General features: G+C 37.3%; 1 protein-coding gene across 1 annotated transcript in view; it reads right to left on the reverse strand.

Annotated features, from left to right (window-relative positions):
* Positions 1 to 1,251: 1,251 nt before the first annotated feature.
* ABHD17B (abhydrolase domain containing 17B, depalmitoylase) overlaps positions 1,252 to 24,399 on the reverse strand; it is a 37,716-nt gene continuing 14,568 nt past the window's right edge. Inside the window, exons 2-4 of the mRNA XM_082615609.1 lie at positions 10,300 to 10,769; positions 5,959 to 6,138; positions 1,252 to 2,791 (exon numbers count right to left, since the gene is read on the reverse strand). Coding sequence (XP_082471735.1) covers positions 2,572 to 2,791; positions 5,959 to 6,138; positions 10,300 to 10,766 — 867 coding nt within the window. The 5' untranslated portion in view covers positions 10,767 to 10,769 and the 3' untranslated portion in view covers positions 1,252 to 2,571. The remainder of the gene's footprint in view (positions 2,792 to 5,958; positions 6,139 to 10,299; positions 10,770 to 24,399) is intronic.

Here is a 24,399-nt window from a genome sequence, read left to right on the forward strand (position 1 = left end):
AAATTAGTATTGCAGATGTGGTTTGACCAGCACTTTGTATATGAGATTTATTTCCCCATGATCAATTTTTCATCACCATCATCTTACTTCAGGTTGTAAACAATTGGCTCAAATATTATTTCCAGCAAGTTAAAATCTGTAGATATTTTTCTTTTTTTCTTAAATTATGTTTTTGCTCCATAGTTTTTTTTAAAAAATTGATTATTTTTGGCTGTGTTGAGTCTTCATTGCTGCGTGCATTTTCTCTAGTTGCAGCAAGCAGAGGCTCCTCTTCCTTGTGGTGGGTGGGCTTCTCATTGCGGTGGCTTCTCCTGTTGCGGAGAACGGGCTCTAGGCGCACAGGCTTCAGTAGTTGTGGCTCATGGGCTTAGTTGCTCCACGGCACGTGGGATCTTCCTGGACCAGGGATCGAACCCGTGTCCCCTGCATTGCAGGCGGATTCTTAACCCCTGCACCACCAGGGAAGTCCCCAGATATTTTTCATCTATAAACTCTTGACAAGTGTAGTTTCATATTTTTTTCAATGGTTTTCTACTATTTCTAGAATAATAATGATACCATATGTGATTGTGCCCCTAACTAGCTCATCAGCTGCCACCCTCATCCCTCTGCCGTCATTTCCCCTTGACCTCTGACCAGTGTTCTTAATTTCAAATGCACCATCCTTCCTCTAGGCTTCCACATACTGTTCCCTTTGGGCCACCCAGGCCCAGTCTTTTCTTAGTCATCCTTCAAAACTCAGTTCAAATACCACTTCTTTGTGGGACTCCTCCTTGCCCTTCTTCCCATGTTCCCTCAAGAGTACCTTTTACCTATTATAATACCCTACAAAGCTCCTTCAGCCTTATACAAACAGTAATAATACTTGTGCAATAAGGTGTCTGTCTCCTCAGTTATACTGTGAAGGCTGTGAGGACAAGGTTGATGTCTATCTTTATCTGGCATAGGGTTTTGAATGATTTAAACATTCAATAAGTATCTGTTGAATGAATGGGTGAATACTGAATTAGTGTGATCAATATTTTGATTTTCCCAGGTGATCAAAGAAAACAGTTAAACTCTGGGGTATATGTTGTACAAAGAAGGAAACGTATAGGCTTTAAGACAATCTTGAGAAGGAAAAACCTCTCTAAAAGAAAGAAGGAATAATAAAATTTAGGAAACTATAGATCTATGTACTATAAAGATGAATGGTATTTTTTTTTTAGTCCTTGTAGTAAGTAGGGAGTGAGGAGCATGGAAGAAGGAAAACAAGCACAGCTGAGTGGCATATTTTTGTTTTACTGTTAATTTGACACATCTGAACCAAAGCATTCACAATACTTGATATACTTTGAAGAGAGTCATACACTATAGTCTTAGACATAACCACAGAACAAGCAGAACAATTAAAACTACATAAGGCCTTAAAATATATCCACAGTGTGTATTATTTCAATATTCATTCATTTACAAATTAGACTACATACCATTAATTTTATTTTTATTTTTCTTTCATTGTTTTATTCAAGCAGGATTCATTCAAGGAAAGGCAACTTAGTTTTTGTGTGAGTGCTTTATTTTTTTCACTACATTCGTTAATATAAAAGTTATGACGTTTTCTTATCTCCTGCATCCAGGAGTAAATCCATGAAATTCTCAGATAGTAATCCAAAACAACAGGTCCTATTCTTAAAAATAGTCAAAGTGAAAAGGGATCAAATAGCCAGTCTGTTTGTGGTCTTAAAGAACATCTAATGGACTTTCAGGTTTTCTAATAGTGACAGTATTGCATTTCTACGAGATTAGTCAAAATTTAAAACAACATTGCATACAAAATTATTCTTGAAGCTCTAAATGTCTTTTAAATTACTAAAATGAAAATTTTAAGTAGTTGCCTCACAGTACCAAACTTATAAATCAAAACTAGTTAAAATTCAGTGCTATTGTGACTTATCATTTACAAGGTAACTAGTGGGTAAATTAACAAATGGCATAAAAATTAAGACTTACATCATTTTTTTTAAAGGAGAAAATGTATGATAACCAGGGAATACAGAAAATTCAATGTATTTTACAATAAAATAACCTTTAAATCTCTATCCCTGTACAACAGGGTTTAGGTCATTTTTAGTGAAGTTGCATGTTTTCATACGGTTTATTCTGAGTACTTTAATTGTTTAAGATATACAGCTTTTTATTGAAAGAGTATTACATTTGTATACCAGGATAAGATTTAGTACATTGAGATGTTTTAAAAATATTTATAAATTTGTTTCTGATATGCAAAAGCAATACTTTCATAGCATTTGATCTTATAGAATTAAAATTTCATACAGTACTCATCTTGATGTTTAAAAAAAAAATTCACAGAAAAAATATAAATTACATAGCCTGACTGCATGGTACTGTTATTTCCAGTTTCTAGTTTGGTAATTAAAACCTTCATTAAGTCTGTTAACAAATCATTACCTGTACATTTATGAAGGCAACTGACATGATTTGCAAACAAAACCTTCAGGTTTTATGTTATTTACCAAAGAGTGCAGTTCAGCAAGAAAGAAAACCCAGTATGCAAATTTTCAGAATATTTTACAAATTTACCAGTTCCTGTGACACAAACTGTTTCAATCTTTCAAGATACTGTCCATAAAGTTCCACATCATTGTGACCTGCCCCTTCAACCCACAGAGGCTCCACAGGTCTTTGGCAACGCTCAAACAATGCGAGGCCATGTGAAAAGTCAATGACTTCATCTTCAGTCCCATGAATTATTAATACTGGAGAGGTAATCTTAGAGATTTTGTCAATGCTGTAGGGAAAGAGAAGGAGGAAAGAAGTCAACAAATTAAGTATGAAAAGGAAACAAAACAAATTTTCTTGTGTTATATTAGATAATTTAAACATCAGAACCATCTTTGAATCAATTCAGAAGGGATAGATACCTCTTGGATTTCAAATAAGATTTAAAAGTCATCTTTACATTACTCCCTATCTTAAGATTATCTGAGGACGTTAACTTCATGCACTTCTGTTTTGAGGGAATCACTCAATAATTATAGTCATCCTACTTCGTCCTTCTACAACGTTGACATTTTAGCACAGAAACTTAGGTTGCAAGGAGAGGAAGAAACCAAGGACCATTTCAGCTATGTGCTAACTTCATACCTCTCTGCATTCACGTTTTTTTCTCCCTCCCAATATCCTACTAAAATGATAGCAAAATACTTTTTTTGTTTTGGGTATTTACTACAAAAATAGGAAGAATATAATAAAACATAACATCTTGGAGCTGGAAAGCAGATGAATATGTGAGATAACAGATTAAAAGTATAGGAGAAACACAATTTTTAAGAGGACAGAAGGGTAAAGTGAAGAACCAATCCAATTTATATCATGGAATACCCCCAGAAGGCTAGGAACTGACATGCAGATAAAGGCGGGTGATTCAAATCTACAGAATTTGTTCAGTCTGTTTAAGAAATAGTGTCCTGCACCCGCCCCCCCCGCCACCCCAGTTCTTTTCTTTCCCCTTCCTTTTGCAGCTGGGTAACTGCCCTCTACCTAAAACTGGAGGGTTTGTGGACTAGGGGGTTGCCGGACACAGTTTAAGGCAGAGGTACCAAATAGCAAGTAAACATATACATGTTGGCTGCTATGAACCCATTTTCCCTACTGGGCTCCCAGAATGCTGGCAGCCAAGTCTCCACCTTTTAAGAGGTAGTTGTAGTAAGAGTCTTCTTTGGAGACTATATATCTGCCTTAAGAGGAAAGATAAATACTGACATCGGGGTGGGATCCCCAACTAATTGGCTTGGCCAGATCACTGGATAGTGAAACTCACAGTCAACAAGTCTTAATTCCCCATACTTCAGGTCAGCTCTTTAGTTCCTTACTCTTCCATATGAGCACACAAGTAAGAATTATCGGACATAAGAGGAGATGTCACTTTACATATAAGACAAGGATCAAAATAAACAGTAAAAAAGGGCAATTTGGAAGAGACAAACAATACAAAGAAGAAACCTTACAAAGAACAATTCTTTAAAATTTTTCTGAGAGAAAGAGGCGCAAGGCATAACTATAAAATGAGGACAGAATCTTAAAAAAGAAGAAAATCATCAACGAAGTAATTCAAGGCAGCATTTGGTAAGGAAAAAATGTTTGGGTATATTATTTGCTGTCAACTCTTCAACAGTAGAGTAATTAAATAAAAAAGGAAACGTATGATCTTTTTCAAACAGTCTACTGTTAGTGCTGCACTCTCTGTTGGTGCAGCTGAAATGAGAGAGGGAGCTAAACAGAGATGTAACTTGGCAATAGTTTACCCCAAATGTCTCCCTATCATTCCTACCATTCAGCTACAAAGTATAATGCACATACCTTCCAATCTACCATTTTCTAAAACAAAAACAAACCCCTAATAAATGTAAAAACCAAAAACCTCCCACAGCCTGCTCTGGTGATAATATCATATGCTCCCATATGCTTCCCTACCAAAGTAACCCCTTACTGACTAATGAAGAAAAAATTTGCTTTTGAAATGACCCTTGCTGTTCTTATAAAGAATCAAGTGGTGACTTGGCCTTTGGCCTATCTATCATTCACAAAGAATCTTTGTATTGCTGCCAATTTGGGAAAGGAAATAAGACTGAAATTTGCCAGCCTGTCACTTCTTGCCTTCTTCCTTTCTTTGAGAAAAATAGGCTGTCAATTTTTTTGTAACAATGAAGAAGAGCTAGTGGGAACTACCATCCTGTGTTGAGAAGCATGAAGAAAAGTAGCCCTTCTTTTAAATTTGTCTAACACTTATGTTTGCAGACTTTGTGGGGGCAATAATTATTCTGGCTCATTTAAGACTCAACATTTTCGCAATTCACTTTTTTGTAAATCAGATATCACTAAGTAGACATCGTTCATTCATTTTTTACAGAAGATTAAAAAAATTTTTTTAATTTATTTTATTTTTGGCTGTGTTGGGTCTTCGTTGTTGAGCGCGGGCTTTTCTCTGGTTGCCACGAGCGGGGACTACTCTCTGTTGCGGTGTGCAGGCTTCTCACTGCGGTGGCTTTTCTTGTTGTGGAGCACAGTCTCTAGGCACACGGGCTTCAGTAGCTGTGGCACGTGGGCTCAGCAGTTGTGGCTCGCAGGCTCTAGAGCACAGGGTCAGTAGTTGTGGCACACAGGCTTAGTTGCTGCACGGCATGTGGGATCTTCCCAGACCAGGGCTCGAACCCATGTCCCCTGCATTGGCAGGTGGATTCGTAACCACTGCGCCACCAGGGAAGCCCCGTTCATTCATATTTTATGCACATGTATCTCATTTTCCCTCTACTTGTTCCTCTCCTCCAGTATTATGCACCTCACTGGATGGTACTATCGTCCATTAGCAGCTCAAGTCAGAAACCTGGGAATTATATTCAAATTCTTTTGTTTAGCATCCTATATACAGTCTGACATTTAGTTCTATCAATTTTTTCTCAAATTCACTCTCTTATCTCCAATACTAGTGCCACCATCTGGGGTATAAGGCTCTCAGCACTTTTCACTTGGGTTACTATTGCTCAAACACTTCAGCCTTCTGACAGATGTCCTGCCACCACCTCCTTCACAAATTAATTTTCCCACAATTTCTATAATATATGTAAAATAGGAGCTCATGGCTGAGTGACCTGTATCATAAATACCTTAAGTGATGGAAAAAAATTCCCTCAAAAGTTTCTTCGAGGGCTTCCCTGGTGGCGCAGTGGTTGAGAGTTTGCCTGCCGATGCAAAGGACGTGGGTTCGTGCCCCTGTCCGGGAGGATCCCACATGCCGCAGAGCGGCTGAGCCCGTGAGCCATGGCTGCTGAGCCTGCGCATCCGGAGCCTGTGCTCCACAACGGGAGAGGCCACAAAAGTGAGAGGCCCATGTACCGCAAAAAAAAAAAAAAAAAAAAAAGTTTCTTCGAATTAAACTATTTGAATATTAATACTTACTTTGGGAATGCATCAAAACAGTAGGTCTTCTTGGTATCAGGAAAAGCGACTCGCATTCCTGAGGTCAAAGGAGAATGAAGAATAACAGCAGCACTCTCATACCGAGCAGCAAGGTCCACAGATGGTACTGTCCCTATACTTTGGCCATATATAATCACATTTTCAGGGCGAATGCCATATCTACAAAGTTCAGAAGTTAAAAAAAAAAAAAGAGTTGGAGAATCAGACTGGTATGAAGTGTTCAATCACTACGAAGGACTTAATCATAAAAAAGAATGACAGAATGAGACAATGTCAATAAATTTATATTTAAAATTTAAGTTTCTTAGTCGTCACTAACATATTTAATGTCACAATAAAATCTATATTATTTCATGTTTCAAGTCTATGTTTTGGAAAAATAATGGCTGAGGTCTCTTAAAATTTTAATCTTAAGGAATGAATTTATTAAATCATTTATGCAATTCAATGTAGCATATTATTGACTATATTTGGAACATACTATGTCACTAATATTTTAATGTATTGATGTTTAATGGAGATTTAGTGTTTATTTTCCATTCAATGTAACAAAGGTTCTTTATTTCTCTAGGCATTAAAAGTGGTTCATTTTATTTTCTGAAGTTGGTCATAGTGATGAAAATGCAACATATAGTTACAGTATGGAATGATGAATAAAATATATGTATTGCTTTAGCCAAGAGCAAATTACTTATTTTTCTTGAGATTTACATTTATTTACCCATAGAAATGGACTAATGATTGGAAAGTTCAATAGATGAATGAGAATTCCAAAAGCCACATGGGTCAGTGATTTATGAATACTTCCTTTAAAAATGATTCAGATTTAAATATATGAACTCACTAACTCAGTTATATTGGGTATATACTATGTTCCAGGCATTGTTACTTGTCTACAGTATAACTGTCCTAACTATAAACTACTGCAAGTGTAAGTGAGGTGCTATAGGAGCTAATGAATGTGGGATTAAGGGCTAGAGTGACATCAAATATGCCTTTCCACTTCAGCAGTCTGACAGCAGTCATTTCTGGATGCTAAGGGCCATTTGCACAACAGCTTTTAGTCTTCTGAAAATGTAATAAAGCTTTCCAAGTATCTGAACATTCACCAGGAAAGAGCAAGACAAACTCTACGTGCTCCCTACGGCTCTTCCCAGGGGCACAGGAGTATTTGGACTATCCAGGTGGTGACATACCTCTCCATAGTTTCTTCAAATCAGTCCTACAGAAGAATTTGGACCATGTCCCAAAGATTGGGTTCCATCTACTACAGACTGACTCTAAATGTAACTAAACTCAGAAAAGCTTTTTTTGCACTTCCCTGGTGATGCACTGTTTAAGAATATGCCTGCCAACACAGGGGACACAGGTTTGATCCTTGGTCTGGGAAGATCCCACATTCCACGGAGCAACTAGGCCCATGTGCCACAACTACTGAGCCTGCACTCTAGAGCCTGTGAGCCACAACTACTGAAGCCCGTGCGCCTAGAACCCACACTCTGCAATGAGAAGCCACCACAATGAGAAGCCCACGCACCACAACTAAGAGTAGCCCTCGCTCGCCACAACTAGAGAAGGCCCGTGCGCAGCAATGAAGACCCAACACAGCCTAAATAAATAAATAAATAAATAAATAAATACCCTACACAGAATCTTAAAAAAAAAAATTCTTTTTAAAGAAAAGCTTTTTTCTTTGCAACAGACCTAGCTTCATAGGAATGAAGAAATTAGGAAAATGAACATTTGCAGCATCCATCAGCATAACGCTTGGGGCTGCATGGATGCTGTTTAGCTGAACAGCAGAACTGTTGGTGGCAACGATGGGTTTTAGGCTAAAGCTAGCAATGGCAAGGCTCCAGAGTAGCTGAAGCAGCTGCCAATTTACTATCAGAGGACTCAAAGCAGTAACAGAATTTCAGAATAGTACACGTTAGAAAGGACTTCAGAGACCATCTAATCTAGGTTGGCTGCTTACTGAGCAGATGTTCAAAGTCAGAGTAAGTTAATGACAGACCTGTAATTAGAACCCAGGCATCCTGACTCCAGATCCAGTGCCTTTTCTATTACAGCACACAGATAATGAGGCTCAAATACTGTGGGGGAAAGGCTGCATAGTGAATATTCATACTTTATTTTCTGTTGATCCATCAGAAGTTCAGAAACATGGTTACTATAAATATTCAATTATCCTTAAAGGGAGGTTATTCAAATAATAATTATTTAAGTTAATTATTTTTTCCCTTCCTGGTTACTTAAGCCCTTTTTTACTTTAATCAAGTAAAGGAAATGAAAGGCATGAATTCTAATTACACACATTTTATTAGATGATAGAATTCAAGAACTGGAAAGAATCTTGGAGACCATTTAACTCAACCTCTTCATTAAGCAGACTAAGAAACAGAGGCTCAGAAAAATTAAATAAATTTCCCAAGACTTCCTAACTTTACTAACTCTTCCAACAATATTTAGAGTTCAACATAAGAGAAATTTTAAGTCTGAAATTCTATGCTAAACTAGTATGTGGGACTAGGTAGCAATCTATCTGTTCTACTCCTATTCTTTAATCATACTGGTCAAGTGTATAAAAAGATTAATTAACCCAGACTAGAAATCACTTTAGAAAGTTTCCTGTAAATTGATATCTGATAAGATTAAAAAAAAAAATAATAAAGCTGACCACTTACAAGAGGGGATTCTTTTACATAAACATAGAAAGAACACTTAGCTGGATACTAACATGTTTTCCTTGAATAAATTTATACTTTTGTGTTACTTGGAAGCACTAATAATGAAGGCTATCTGCTTTTAGCACCTTTAAAAGCTATACTAATTCACTGAAGTTGAATTATATGTATGTGAATTACATTGCAATAAATCTGTTATTAAAAAATTATCATATTTTCCTGACAGGTATTATATATACTATATTCAACTGGCTGAATCTGAAGGGCAGAACTCAGTTTTGTTTGCGGGCCTGAGGGGATTGACATGAGTATAACCGAAGCATATTTTGACTGTGGTCATTTAAGGTAGTTTTTAAGTTTATAAATTTTTACCACTCTGTGCCTGCCTCCCTCCCACCCCTAAACTCCATCATTACTACTTACCATCTATTTTTTTCTTACTTGTCAGAAATATGTTTTCATATCAATTGACTTAAGAATCCCTTTTATACAGAATGCTGCTATGAGACCATAGTTTTACTATACATCTTGGAGGGGTAAATGTTTCTAAAGATATGTTCTAAAAAAGGTTATATCTACTAATGAAATTGAGAAAGTTCTTCCCAACTAACTGAAACCATTAATATTTAAACATTAAATTAGGAATGGTAAATTTTCTTTATGTACTCTACCTTCAGTCTAAAATACTCTGGAGGGATTTCCCTGGTGGTGCAGTGGTTAAGAATCCGCCTGCCAAGGCAGGGGACACGGGTTGGGGCCCTGGTCCAGGAAGATCCCACATGCTGCGGAGCAACTAAGCCCATGCGCCACAACTACCGAGCCTGCTCTCTAGAGCCGGAGAGCCACAATTGCTGAGCCGGAGAGCCACAACTGCTGAGCCCACGTGCCACAACTACTGAAGCCCGCGTGCCTAGAGCCCATGCTCCACAACAAGAGAAGCCACCGCAGTGAGAAGCCCGCGCACTGCAACGAAGACCCAACGCAGCCAAAAAAAAACCAAAAAACAAACACCTCTGGAAGTCAGGCAGCTTATTAATGTACAATGAAGAATAATTTGTACTAAGGTATCTTTCTGTTTAGTGTACATTAACTGTCTGATGAGAAAATACACTGAAGTATACAAAACTGCAATCTTTTTCAAGAAAAATTTATAAGTATCTTCATGATTAGAAAAGATTAATGTTATTTCTATTTATTAATTTTTAATTATTAATTATATAAAATGATGCAAACCCTGCCTTAGGATTTTAACAATCTAGCCTCTTACTCTGTTAATGACAGATCAAGTGAATGATTAGCTAAATCACTGTTTTCTCTCATTCCCTTGAAATGTTGCAACTTTGAATAAACATTTTTATACCACAATCCAATAAGTTTCTAAAATGAAACATTTTTCACTGGCTTAAATTTTTAGGGAAATCACACACACACACAAGCTGTCAAACTCTTTTATGCTATTATACAAAATTTAAAATTACAGTCTAAAAGTGTAACTCTGCATAGGTTTATACTGGTAAATATAATCTTTATTTAGTACTTCAAGATGTGTTACAAAAACAGATTTTATTCTATCCTTATACAAGACAATTTTATCAGCCATCACAAATGTGGAAAACAATTCCCAATCACCATTTACCTTGTCCTAAGAGCAAGCCAAGCAGCTTCTATGTCTGCATAGAGGTTCTTCTCTGTTGGTTTCCCAGAACTTGCACCATATCCAGAATAATCATATGAGAATATATTACAATTAATCCGTGATCCCAGTCCTATGTAAAAACTGCTCATCTGACCAAGATCAACAGCATTTCCGTGTGAAAAGAGTAAAGTGTATTTGGCATTGGGTGAGCAACGCACAAACATGCAGGCAATTCTGTTGCCTTTACTGGTTCTAGTCATGAAACACTCAATAGCATCTTTTTCTCTAGAAGAATATTGCCAGTCTGCTCGTTCTGATAGGTGTAATGTCCAGCGGCTTCCACTTTCATCACACATCAGCGTGTAAGTTGGATCAGGTGGCAAAAATGCTAATTTTGAAGCAATTTTCCCTGGACAAGGTGGACAGCAGAAGAGGCAACATAGCTCACTAAATGAAAGATTATTCATCTTCTGAAAAAGAAAAGAATAGTCAATGTTTTAATCACTGAATGTCCATTCGGTATTTGCATACAACAAAAGTTAAAACAAAGACACCAGTAAATTCTACTACTGGACAGTGTCTACTACTATTATATGAAGTATGCTTTCCCAAATAGATTTTTGGCATCTTTCTAGAAACACTTTAAATCATGAGGTGAGGCAAATATTCCTGACCAGGAAACAGACTCAAATACTATGTGACATGTTGCAAATAGTAGTTGATATTTTATAATACTTAACCAAAATATGAAAAATGATACTCTTACCAGAGAGTAGAGGTATAAATTTGTTATTTCTCCACAAATAACAACATAGTAGGTATGAAATATCTTTAGTTAGCTTGTAATTTCTGTGTAACTCAGTGAAAATTCTCAGAATCTCGTGAGAAGCTAGGGATTTAACATAATATAGTAAATATATAATAATAGCACTTACTATTTGTCAGGCATTGTGCTAAGGGTTCTATGCGTATTAGCATGTTTAATCCTCTAAGCAACCCCTGTATGGTAGTCTGAGAAAAGAAACTTGTACAAGGTGAGGAAGTGAGGGAGCCAGGAATTGACACCAGGCTCAGTCATTGTCCCACATCACTGCGCTACACTGCTTCAAGGGCTCAAAACACTATTTGTCTCAGAAGCTTATTATTTTAGCCATATTTGTCTCAGAAGCCTATTATGTTAGCCATAGTGCCAATGGCCTAAATAACCTGTAAAACATTAAAGTGTATATATGAATATATGTATGTATGAAATTATTGCCCAAATTAAGAAGGCATTATTATGGAAAAAAGATCTGCTCAAAGAAAATTTCCTAAATGGTCAGATGGAAATGAGCATAAGGTTTGAAGTCAGAGAGAGTTGTGGTCGCACTTACTAGCCGTGTACCCTTGGGCAAATTATTTACTTTTTTGACCCTCACTGTCTTCATAAGTAAATGAGGCCAATGCCTACAATGAACAGAGTGGTTGTGAAGAACAAATATAATGATATCGTTAAGGCATTTAACATAGTAATGGCTGTAGAGCTGACACATTCAGAAATGGTCCACTTTCTCCTATGCCTTTTTCATCAGTATTTTAAAAGAATCCACAGCTCATATTAACTCAGAAACCAAATAAAGTACTACTTGTTTGCCCTACCAGCATTTCCTTCTAATTATCCTTTCTCAAATTCCTATCTCTTTTTAGCAGTAGACCATTGCTTAGTTCCAGGAAGAAGGCATTCAAAACAAACACCTTCCAGAGGTTTGGTAGCACCTAATTTTCTCCCCAAAAAATCTAAATAAAAGGATAGGGGAAAAAAAGTACTTCATCATACCAAAAAATGAGAAACTATCACCTCAGAAGAGTGACTAAAGTGTTGAGCACATATGGAAAGAAATGAATGCCTTTTTCATTAATTACTGATTCAAAATCTAGTTTATATTGCTTAATACAAACATGTTAATTTCCCAGTGTAAACTAATTAGGAGAAAGAAGAAGCAGAAACAGCACAGAGAGAGAAGAAGAGTAGGAGTGACATGAAAGGCTTTAAAAGATGAGTAAGGGAAGGGCAGAAAAATGTCTCTTGGCTAATGGGAAGCACCTTTACTTGTTATTCTATTTTTATTCCCTTTCAGCCTTCAAAATGAATATAGCCTGAATAAGTTAATGTCTTACTCTGGTTGAAACAAGAGTCAGATAGAACAAAAATGACAACTAGGTGTCATCCTTATGCTAACTCTAATTGGCTCCATGACATATTGTACTGAGGAGGATTCTGAGAGCATGCCCAGGGCTTAGCAGGCAAAGAATGTGTGATAAATTAGCAAAGTCTACTACAGAATTTGGCTACAAATCTATTATCCTGGTCAGGAGGATAAAGGATCTGGTGAAGATGGCGGAGAAGGGAGTTCAAAGGGTCAGTTCCAAAGAAGGAGATGATCCCCAAAACAAAAACAAACAAACAAAAAACCCTAAAAACAAAGAAGGAGATAACCTGGAAAAAGAAGATGAGGTAGAAGGTACAATATATCAGTGCTATCCGTTTAATAATCTGCCTATGGTCATTTCTTACCCCCAATTACCTTACACGCCATCAACTGCTGACCCTCAAGAGCATATTAAAAGCTTGATTAAGTAAACTGTATATAGCTATACTATGTTCCTGTAATTTACCACTTGAACGTGAAGACTTTTATGTACTATAATAAAGTAATTTTGAAATAAACTGGCTGACCGAACATATATAATGCTGCAGAGACGATTCTGAAGATGAACACCAAAGGAAAAAATTAGACGAGAAAAAGCTGCAATGCCAGGGTCAAGTCAAATGAAAGACAATCTGACCTTCTTAATGGTGGCAGAAGAAATTATTCCCACCTCCACTGCCTCAAACCAGACAACTGGTATCCACTTAATAACATAAACGTGGAAATGATCGCTTTCCTAATGATAGGTCTGATATAGGGCAGCAACATAGACTTGCTTAAAAAAGTTATTCTCTCCCTTTCTATAAATGTGAAATTTTTCACAATAGAAAATATAAATAAAACAAATAAACCTAAGTTTTAGTATGATCAGAGCAGAGCTGGGCAAATTACTGAGGGAGAATATCTTATTCTTGATAAATCATTGAAATATCTTATTAAATTTAGATAATTTAAATCCAATTTGTTTCATATATATTTGTTTTATATATAAATCCAATTTGTTTCATATATTCATCTGAATATAAACATATTATTTATTAGCTATTTCTTTTTTGTTTTTTTTTTTTGCGTTACGCGGGCCTCTCACTGTTGTGGCCTCTCCTGTTGCAGAGCACAGGCTCCGGACGCGCAGGCTCAGCGGCCATGGCTCACGGGCCCAGCCGCTCTGCGGCATGTGGGATCCTCCCGGACCGGGGCACGACCCGTGTCTCCTGCATCAGAGGGCGGACTCTCAACCACTGCGCCACCAGGGAAGCCCTACTAGTTATTTCTTGACAACAAAATCTTGAGGCGACAAGGCAGTGAGTAATCACAGATGGAAAAGAACAGAGTTATGAGAGTACACAAAAGTCATACAACAAATTGAATAATTTGTAGCTGAATTTTTGGACCAGACAAAACAAGGATTTAAAATAAGTTATAATAAACCTATTTAGAGAGAGAGAGAGAGAGAGAGGAGGAAGTGAGAGAGAAAGAAAACTTAAAGATGAAGCAGAAAATAGTGTCAGAAAGAAAAATTCAACTGGAATCCCTGGTATAAAAAATCAGTATCTGAAATAAAGAATTGAACTGATGGGTTGGGTACAAATATTGATAACCGTTGAAGAACACATTAGTGAGCTGGAAAATCAGGTTGAAGAATTCCCAGGTATGGAATTTTTCAGGGGGATGAAGAGATGGAAAATATAAAAGAAAATTTAAGGAGGATTTCAGTAGAAATACCAATATCAATACTGTAAGAGTCCCCTCCAAAGAAAGAGAGGAGAAAATAAAGACAATCTAATAATTTTTCAGAATTAAAGAGAGAAAATTCAGATTGAAATAGCTCAGTATGCCAAATAGGTATTTAAGAAAACTTTCACAGCTAGACAAATTACAGTAAATATTAAAACTGCCAGAAACAAAAATCTTAACGTTTCCAAAAGGGAAGAACAGATTACTTACAAAGGAACAAGAATCAGATGAACATCTAACTTTTGAATAGCAACACTAGAAACCAGAAGACACTGAAGGGATAAGTTTAAAGTAAGGAAAAAGCTTTGAAGCTAGAATTTCACACAGATAAAATACCAATTTAATATGACGATAAAATAAGGATATCTGCAGGCACACAAAAACTCAGAAGGTTCTAAGTCAAGACCCTCTATGAAAAACTCCAGCAAGGAGGAAAAGAAATGCAAGAGAAGTCTGAGATATCTGAGATATGACAAATAAAGAATAGTTAATATAATGTCTTTTATGGTAAGTAAGCAATGGAGGAAAAAAAAAAGCAGCCAAGTATATCCCTAATAACCCAGAATCAAACCTTTGGAGAATACCAATGTGGAGGGGATTGGAATAAGAGTTAGGGAGTATTTAAGAAGTAAAAATGTGCCGGGGCACTGGTCACTTGAATTGTTCGGAATATTAATACTGATAAGCTTAAGACACAGAAGAAAAGCATGAATATGACTCTTATTTATTTTGGCTGCACCAAGCGGCACAGGAGATCTTAGTTCCCTGACCAGGGAATGCACCCATGCCCCCTGCAGTGGAAGCATGGAGTCCTAATCACTGGTTCGCCAGGGAATTTCCATTATGACTCTTAATAAGTCAGACATAACCACCATAAAAATGATACTTTGATACACCTGAAGAGTAGTTATAGTTTTCATTACAAATGTCTAGCCTTGAGTATTTATCAAGATGTTAAAATTCAAGGAGTGTAAACACAAAGAAATAAGAAATTAATGGTAGATATCAACAAAATAGAGAACAAAATGCAACAGAAAAAGAGGTCATTCTGGACCTCTAGTGCCATGCAGAGTATTTGACACATAATGAGGTTTCTAATTATTTTTTAGATGAATGAGTTAGTAAATTATTAAGATTAACTCAACCCTCTGCACCTCAGAAGCCCCCACAAAAGAAGGAAAAAAGTTTACAAATCACATGTTAAGAAAGAAATCCAACATATTTTGTGACACTTAGGTTTCTTGTATGGGGGCAGAGTAGAAGCAATCAAATAAAAATGTATGAACCTGAATGAAGGAGGGTTCAGGCAGGAAAAGCATTGCTAGTTACTGAAATCATTCAGTGTGTTATAAAGCACAGAACAGAACAGTCTTCCAGGGAGAAGGAAATCTTGCCCCTTTGAAAATCAATTCACAAAATTAAAGGTCAGCTCAATGTTAAACAGATGGCCCATTGTGAAAATTAAGGTTTTCCTTTTGGCAGGGGACTCAGAGTTACTTCACTTATATAGCAGGAGGAAGTTCCTAAAATTGCATGAAATAATAATTTAAGAACTTGCTTCTCCTGGTAACTTTTTCCTGCTCAATGACAAAGGAAAAAAGATGAACACCTGAGTCCTTTCTCAGCAAAACAGGAAGACTACTGTTAAAGAATGTCCTTAAATAAAATGACACACTATAATCTCCTTCCTCTCTTTTTTTAAAAAAAATAAATTTATTTTTGGCTGAGTTCGGTCTTCGTTGCTGCGCGTGGGCTTTCTCTAGTTGAGGTGAGCGGGGGGCTACTCTTTGTTGCGGTGCACAGGCTTCTCATTGCAATGGCTTCTCTTGTTGCGGAGCACAGGCCCTAGGCGCATGGGCTTCAGTAGTTGCGGCACGCAGGCTCAGTAGCTGTGGCTCACGGGCTCTAGAGTGCAGGCTCAGTAGTTGTGGCACACGGGTTTAGTTGCTCTGCAGCATGCGGGATCTGCCCGGACCAGGGATCGTACCTGCGTCCCCTGTATTGGCAGGTGGATTCTCAACCACTGCACCACCAGGGAAGCCCCTCCTTCCTCTCTTCTGACAGAAGAAATTACTGAAACGACTTCTGTCAATTCCTGATGTAATAACATTTACTGAAAAAAAACTCCCTTTCATCTCTTTTGTAATAGTTTCTTGGTAATGCAGATTGACTCATATTACTACCATCTACAAAGGACAACTGACTCTTTTAGGGTTCAAGATTTTGTCATAATGAACAGTACTAGTACTCAATAGTCTTTTAAAACAGGTTTTAGAGAAAACATTTTAAAAGTATCAATACTTATAACTTTTCTTCATTTTGTGTGGTATTTTGACAATTTCACTCTAAACAGCATCTGAGCTGATTTAAAGTCTTACCCAATTTAGAGTGTAGTCAGTAGATGATAAACTGCTTAAATTTTTTTTTTTTTTTTTTTTGTGGTGCGCGGGCCTCTCACTGTTGTGGCCTCTCCCGTTGCGGAGCACAGGCTCCGGACGCGCAGGCTCAGCGGCCATGGCTCACGGGCCCAGCCGCTCCGCAGCTTGTGGGATCTTCCCGGACCGGGGCACGAACCCGTGTCCCCTGCATCGACAGGCGGACTCACAACCACTGCAGCACCAGGGAAGCCCTATCCATACATTTTAATGCATGGTTTTAAGGTGTCAAAGGAATTCAATATTCTTGAAAGGTTCCTTGTATGCTGGAGTTGCAAGTAAACCGTAAGAAAATATAAGAACGTATGTGATTATTAGTTAACTAATTTCTGAACACAGCCCATACAGTATTCTAAACACTTAAAATCCTGATGATCTACTTAAGCAATGCCTGAACAAAGTGAATCAAGTTTTCCTGATTAAGTAGGACAGGTTGTCGACTTTTGCATATGCTAATGTCACAGATTCCCATAAAACTCTTGGTGACTGGACAGTGCAATTTCAAAGTCACATCTATACACATTGCTAAGCATAAGCTAAAACAGGCACACATTTCCCTACCCATAATCATCAGTTTTGGGCACTTCTATTGAAAAACTTTCCAAAACATGCTTATCGTCAAAGTTCACAGAAAAGCTGTCAACGTACGTTGGTGAAGATATTCCACAAATATACATTATTTTCTCCACATTTATAATAAGTAAAATCTGTTTCTGGGACACTTTCCAGGTGAAAACACACTACACACCTTAAAATACCCATCTATAACACAATATAATTAAAGTAGTCATAAGTTATAGAAAATTTAAGGACTATTGATGATTATAAATTATGAACACAATCTTCTTTAAAAAGAGGGTTTATATTACTGGTATCCCAATTCGAATTCCTAAGAGTTATAAAAGAGATTATAAAACCATTTACCATCAACAATGAACAAGTACCCAATCAGCCATTCCTTACCAAGTAGTAAATAAAATAAGCTGTTCCAATAAAGCAAGAAACTACTTAGCAACGGCAAAGTTTCTGTTCTCAGGCAATTGAATTGCTGTAAAATATCCTGGACCCAGAGTCAAAAGACAGAAATGTAAATGGTGATAACACTACTACTATATTCAAATAATTATTAAACAGGCTGCATAATTAAAATTACTAAAATACTAAAAAGTAACATTGTAATTATAAAAGTATTACAAGACATGGTTTTAAAAAAGTCAAAACACAAGAGGTTAAAAAATAAAAAGTAAGTCTTCCTGCCAGGCTAAAATAAGTACTGGTTAAAAGTCAATTTAAGAATTCAGTTCCCTAGATACTGTTCCCAACTCAGAAGACCAGAGGTTTACATCGGAGGAATCTTCTCTGAGGAATCAGACTAATGTGAAAGAAAGATCGAACGATACTTATATGGCAGAGGTTACATGGGGAAGTTGTGGGAATAAGAAGGATGTGTGTTACACTAGGGGGCCTTCTGTAAGTGGGATGTCAACACGTAAGAAGTAGCAATATAATACTGTTATCTAGCAGACGTTGAGAATGGACTTGAGGACACAGTGGGGAAGGGGAGGCTAGGACTAGTGAGAGAGTAGCACTGATATACATACACTACCAAATGTAAAATGGATGGCTGGTGGGAAGCTGCTGCATAGCACGGGAGATCAGCTTGGTGCTCTGTGACCACCTAGAGGGGTGGGATAGGGAGTGTGGGAGGGAGACGCAAGAGGGAGGAGATATGGGGATATGTGTGTGCATATAGCTGATTAACTCTGTTGTACAGCAGAAACTAACACAACATTGGGAAGCAATTATACTCCAATAAAGATGTATAAAAAATACTGTTATCTAGAGATATGGAGGTAAATATAAAAAGAATCCTTCAAAAGAAAGTTAATACTCCCTGGGAAAGGATATATCAAGGAGACAGACAGGGCCCTGGCTTGCTAATTTTCACAACAAACTTTGTAGAATCATTTGGCTCCTTAACCATATGCTTGTATGAATTTAATAAAAATAAAGATTTAAAACAAAAGTCTCTTCCCTAATCCCACCCCAAACTCAAACCAAACCAGGTTCAATCCCAGAAATTATGACGTTGGGTCATTTGCTTTTAGATCTGATGTTTAATACCACACTCATGTATTTATCCTCCACTATCATAATGTTTCATTATTATGAAAGATTAGAGCATTTACCCTTTTTCCCTTCTTTGCTCATTCTGATGTTATTTTAAAGTTTTTATAGGTTATTTTTATAACTTTCAACATTATACTTGAATCTCCATTTCTTGTTCCATCAACTTCAGGAAGTTTCCACTGGCTTCCTATGTAATCAAATACCATTATAATTGGCTATACAATTACCTTCACATTAAGTTTTATATCATTTGCAGTTTGTTTTATAATTATAAAAATTTTCTGTTTTATCTATAGGTTGATTTCTTAAAATTGGGTAACAATAAGAAGTATTTACAATGTTATCCACTGCCATCCAAGTAGTGGGATATTTTATGCCACTAAATTCCAAGTGTGAAGGTGTTTATAACTCTGATAACTGCTCAAAATTAAGGCACATTTCAGTTTGTTTCATATTTGGACTTTCTGAAGAGCCTTTAGTTTTCCTAGAGCTGCTGCCTTTTTTTAATTTTCAGAAAGTTCATAAGCTTTTATCACATTTAACATATCCCAACTTCTTAATCTTCGAATTTGTGCAACAGAATCTGTGTTGTTTCTGAAGATGTTCTTAGTCCCCAGTGAGTTGTTTTAAACTGAAACAATTAAGTTCTGGGACAGTTCACAGCCCAGGGGTCTCTCTAGCTAGGATTTCTTTTCATCATCCTTCTGTTGTTTCATAATCTCATGTTTTAATTCTTCTGTGGGATTATTTTTTGTTTGGTTTTGCTAGAATACATCTCCAAGCATTTGCCCTCCCTCTCTCACAAGGGCCTGGGGGAAATAAAGCACATTTTAATGTACCATTTAAAAAAGTTCCTACTTTGGGACTTCCCTAGTGGCGCAGTGGTTAAGATCCCACATGCCTCAGCACAACTACTGAGCCTATGCTCTGGAGCCCGTGAGACACAACTACTGAGGCCCGTGCACCTAGAGCCCATGTTCCGCAACGAGAGAAGCCACTGCAATGAGAAGCCTGCGCACCTCCACAAAGAGTAGCCCCCGCTCGCCTCAGCTAGAGAAAGCCCGCGCGCAGCAACCAAGACCCAACGCAGCCAAAAATATTTATTTAAAAACAAAGTTCTTACTTAGATTTCACAAATGGCAAACTAGGCATGCTTTAGAATTACAAGTTTTTAAAGAAATTTCCACCCCAGTTTAAATCATTGGCCCACATCTTCTAGAATCCAATGTTGATTCCTAATACCAATCTGATTTTTGTTTTTTAAAGCAATTCCCATCTCTCCCCCCGCCACAAAAAAAACTATGAGATTTTCCTTTATCCTGAGCTCTGAAATTTTATGAGACTATATCTAAATGTGTGTTTTCATTCATTCTGTTGTGTATTTAACAAGTCATTTTGATCTAAAGCCTCAGGACTTTCTTTAGCTCAAAGAATTTTTCTTCTGTTTTTTAATTCCCTCTTCACCTCTTTCTCTTTCTACCAGGAATTCCTATTTAGGAAACCTAGGACTATTATACTTAAAAACTTTTCTTTCCTTTTCCCTTCTCTTTCAGCTCTATTTCCTAGGTAATTTCTTCTAGTTTATCTCAATATCGCTACCTTGGTACTCTAGAGTATAAAATCAGTTTTAACATTAAAACTTTTTGGTTGGGCTTCCCTGGTGGCGCAGTGGTTAGAATCTGCCTGTCAATGCAGGGGACACAGGTTCAAGCTCTGGCCCAGGAGGATCCCACACGCCGTGGAGCAACTAAGCCCGTGCGCCACAACTACCAAGCCTGCGCTCTAGAGCCCAAGAGCCACAACTACTGAGCCCACAAGCCACATCTACTGAAGCCCACCTGCCTAGAGCCTGTGCTCCGCAACAAGAGAAGCCACCGCAATGGGAAGCCCGCGCACCACAGCGAAGAGTAGCTGCTGCTCGCTGCAACTAGAGAAAGCCCGCGCACAGCAACGAAGACCCAACACAGCCAAAAAAACAAAAACAAAAAAACCAAAAACCCCCAACTTTTTGGTTTATGGGTGCAATATCCTCTGAAATCTCTCTTAGAATACTAAGTGAGCCAAATTTTTGTTGTTCTGTCCATCTGTGTTTTTCAGATGTTTGTTCCTTCTGTTTGCTCATCTTTGATTTTCATGCTGTTAGATTGCTTCTTCACTGACTATTCATATTTATGAGCAAAGAATTAAATTGAGTATCCTTTATATTTGTGTAAGCATGCTGACCCAGCAGACTTCTAGTCTGAATAGGACTGACTAGCTGCAGTCTTATATAGAACTCCTATAACTATGAAAATTAAGAGGATTTCTGGGGATAGGGTACTTTACTTGAGTCAGTCTCAAGTCTATCAATCTCTCCCATATACATCCATCCACCTCTGCCTACGGAAGAAAAAAGTGTGTTCTATTTACCGTTTTCAATGGGAACAGAAGATACCTTACAAATATTCAAGAACATGGTACAGCTTTAACTATCTGGTCCAGTAATGCAATTAGGGATTCTACCCAGTAAATTATTCAAATGAGTACAGTATAGTACAGAAACTATAAAGTTGGTGACTTTAGGGAAGTCAATCCCTTTAAATATAATTCTCCTTTTAAATAAAATGAGAAGTTTGAACTAGATATTAAGATTTCTTCTAGTTCTAAAACTTTACAATTAAGCTTCATTTACAGTCAAAAGCTTCAATTCACTCAATCTTCCACAGCATGTATTATTATTATTATTTTTGGTACACTGGCCTCTCACTGTTGTGGCCTCTCCCGTTGCGGAGCACAGGCTCCGGACACGCAGGCTCAGCGGCCATGGCTCACGGGCCCAGCCGCTCCGCGGCATGTGGGATCTTCCCGGACCGGGGCACGAACCCGTGTCCCCTGTATCGGCAGGCGGACTCTCAACCACTGCGCCACCAGGGAAGCCCCACAGCATGTAAAAGAGTGAAGAAACATTTAATTTGAAAAACTTCAGAGATTTTCAAAGTTTCCCCCACCACTAAAAAAGTACCTAAACAAGCATGTTAATTTATATTTTGCAAATTATAGTTAATGAGCTGTAATTTTGGGGGGGGGATAGGCTAGTGACAATGTGGGGAGGGGGAGTGCAGGTATTCCTGAGGGGGGTGAGAGATTCCTATTTCACACAGTTGCTTTTCAAAATGAGTGATTTCTGTGTCTCCTGGCCACTCTGGGGGAAACAATGTGTTTTTTAAAATTGTGGTAAAATATACATAACATAAAATTGATCATTTTAAGCATTTTTTTGTTTGTTTGTTTGTTTGTTTGTTTGTTTGCAGTACGCAGGCCTCTCACTGTTGTGACCTCTCCCATTGCGGAGCACATGCTCCGGACGCGCAGGCTCAGCGGCCATGGCTCACAGGCCCAGCCGCTCTGCGGCACGTGGGATCCTCCCAGACCAGGGCACGAACCCGTGTCCCCTGCATCGGCAGGCAGACTCTCAACCACTGCGCCACCAGGGAAGCCCATTTTAAGCATTTTTAAGTGTACAATTCTGTGGCATTAGGTACATTTATACTGTTAGGCAATCACCACTACCAATCTTCTTCAGAACTTTTTCATCTTCCCCAACTGGAACTTTGTACTACTAAGCAATGATTCCCTTATTCCCTCCTTCCCCCAGCCCCTCCCAATCACCATCCTACTTTTTGTCACTATGAATTTGACTACTCTAGTGGAATCATATAGTATTTGTCCTTTTGTGACTGGCTTATTTCACTTAGCACATCTTCAAGGTTCATCATGTTGCAGTATGTGTCAGACTTTCCTTCCTTTTAAAGGCTGAATAATAGTCCATTTTATGTACATATCACATTTAGTTTATCCATTAATCAATCTGCTGGACACTTCTGGCTACTGTGAATAATGCTGCTATGAACATGGGTGAACAAACATCTGTTCAAATCCTTGCTTTCATTTCTTTTGGGGGAGAAACAATGTTTCAAAAAGTATAAAAATATTTTTAGTTTCATTCTAATGTAGATTTATTTTGAATTATTTCTCACTTCCCATCTATCAGAAACAAAATAAAGAAATGCTGTATCTAGCAAGCTGTATATTTAAATAAAATAAAACAAAACTAGGTTAACAATTCAAAGTTAATTTTTAAAATATGGGTTAAATACACTTTAAATTTTAATATGTTGAATATGAAAATTATACTGTCAAGTATTTAAAATATTTTATATTCTTAAAATAAAACATTTCAATTTTTCAAGAAATTTAAATTTAAGTATATACTCTGCAAACTCCTAAACTTCAAAATTTTTAGACGTTTTATATCTGCACTACTCAGTGAATTATCACTAAAAAGTTAAATTCCAGTCTGTATAGATTATTAAAAGGTATCTTCTAAAAGCATGGAAATGTATATGAGGGGCCCATGGAGTCCTGTTCCAAAAGGAGCCAGACTTTTTGGGCTTAAAAATGTTTTTTCTTTATTGTACAATTAATCAGCTGAACCACTTTGTAAATTACCAACTATTTACTAACCACAAGGACATTTCTGTCCTTATTGTTTTGAACCGTATCTCACACATACCCTTCATTGCATATACTCAATATTCAAGTATACCTACTTCTAGCAATGGCTGCCACACAGAAGTCACTCAAAAGCCAATGATAGCTGAGCTAGTTTGTAAAACAAAATAAATCAAACATTAGTATCACTTGTGACATTCAGAAATCTAAACCTGCAGGTATGATATTTTGCTAGGTTACAAAAGCCAAGCTAGTGTTTATTTATCAAAATACTTATATAGCTAGATCTTGTAAAAAAAAAAAAACTTCATAAATTAAACTTTTAACAACCCTATGGAAGAGATGCCATTATCCTCCCCACCAGCCCAATTTACAGATGAGAAAACCGAGAAGTTTAGTTTCCCCCAGATCGCTGTAGTGAAGCCAGGATTGATACTTAGCAGTTTGACCCAGAGTCCATGCTTTTAATCACTGAGTTAAGATTAGTATTGGGAATGAAATGTTTCGCTATGGTGTGGATGTGGAGAGAGTATAACGAGTCCAGTGGAGAAAGAAGAACAAGGATGAAAGACTTTCCCATTTCATACACAAGAACAAACCAAAGCCAAACCAAATAAAATTTAAAATCTAAGACTACATGAAAAAAAAAAGTTTGTTTGGGGGTTCAGAATGTGAGACTATGTACCTGGGGCAACAGGAAGGAAGTGGTCTTGGCCACCAGGTGGCAAAAAAGTAAGTAAAACCTGGACTGGCATTTATAAATTCACAGCTTTGATGTTCTTTTCTGAAGATTATGAAGTCACTGTTTAAAACAGGCAAATTTTACTTATTACATGGAAGAAAGTGATATATTTCAGTGGCCTTCAAGTATGCAAGGATTTTAGGAAGTCTTTGGATATATGCTTTAATATTGTCAAATTTCTATTTCTTAAAATGTATCCAAAATGGACTGCCAAACTGCTCTCAAAGGTGGCATCAGTTTCCAGTAACAACTATATAACTACCCGATGGGGATTTGTCATTTGGATTAACTTTGATACTTGATATTCTCTGGGATGTTGATGAGTGGCACTGAATCTAGAAATCAATTTGGGAAGAACTGCAATCTCTGAGTGTTTGTA

This window comes from Mesoplodon mirus (genome assembly GCF_964341445.2).
Source record: "Mesoplodon mirus genome assembly, chromosome: 1".
Lineage (NCBI taxonomy): Eukaryota > Metazoa > Chordata > Mammalia > Artiodactyla > Ziphiidae > Mesoplodon > Mesoplodon mirus.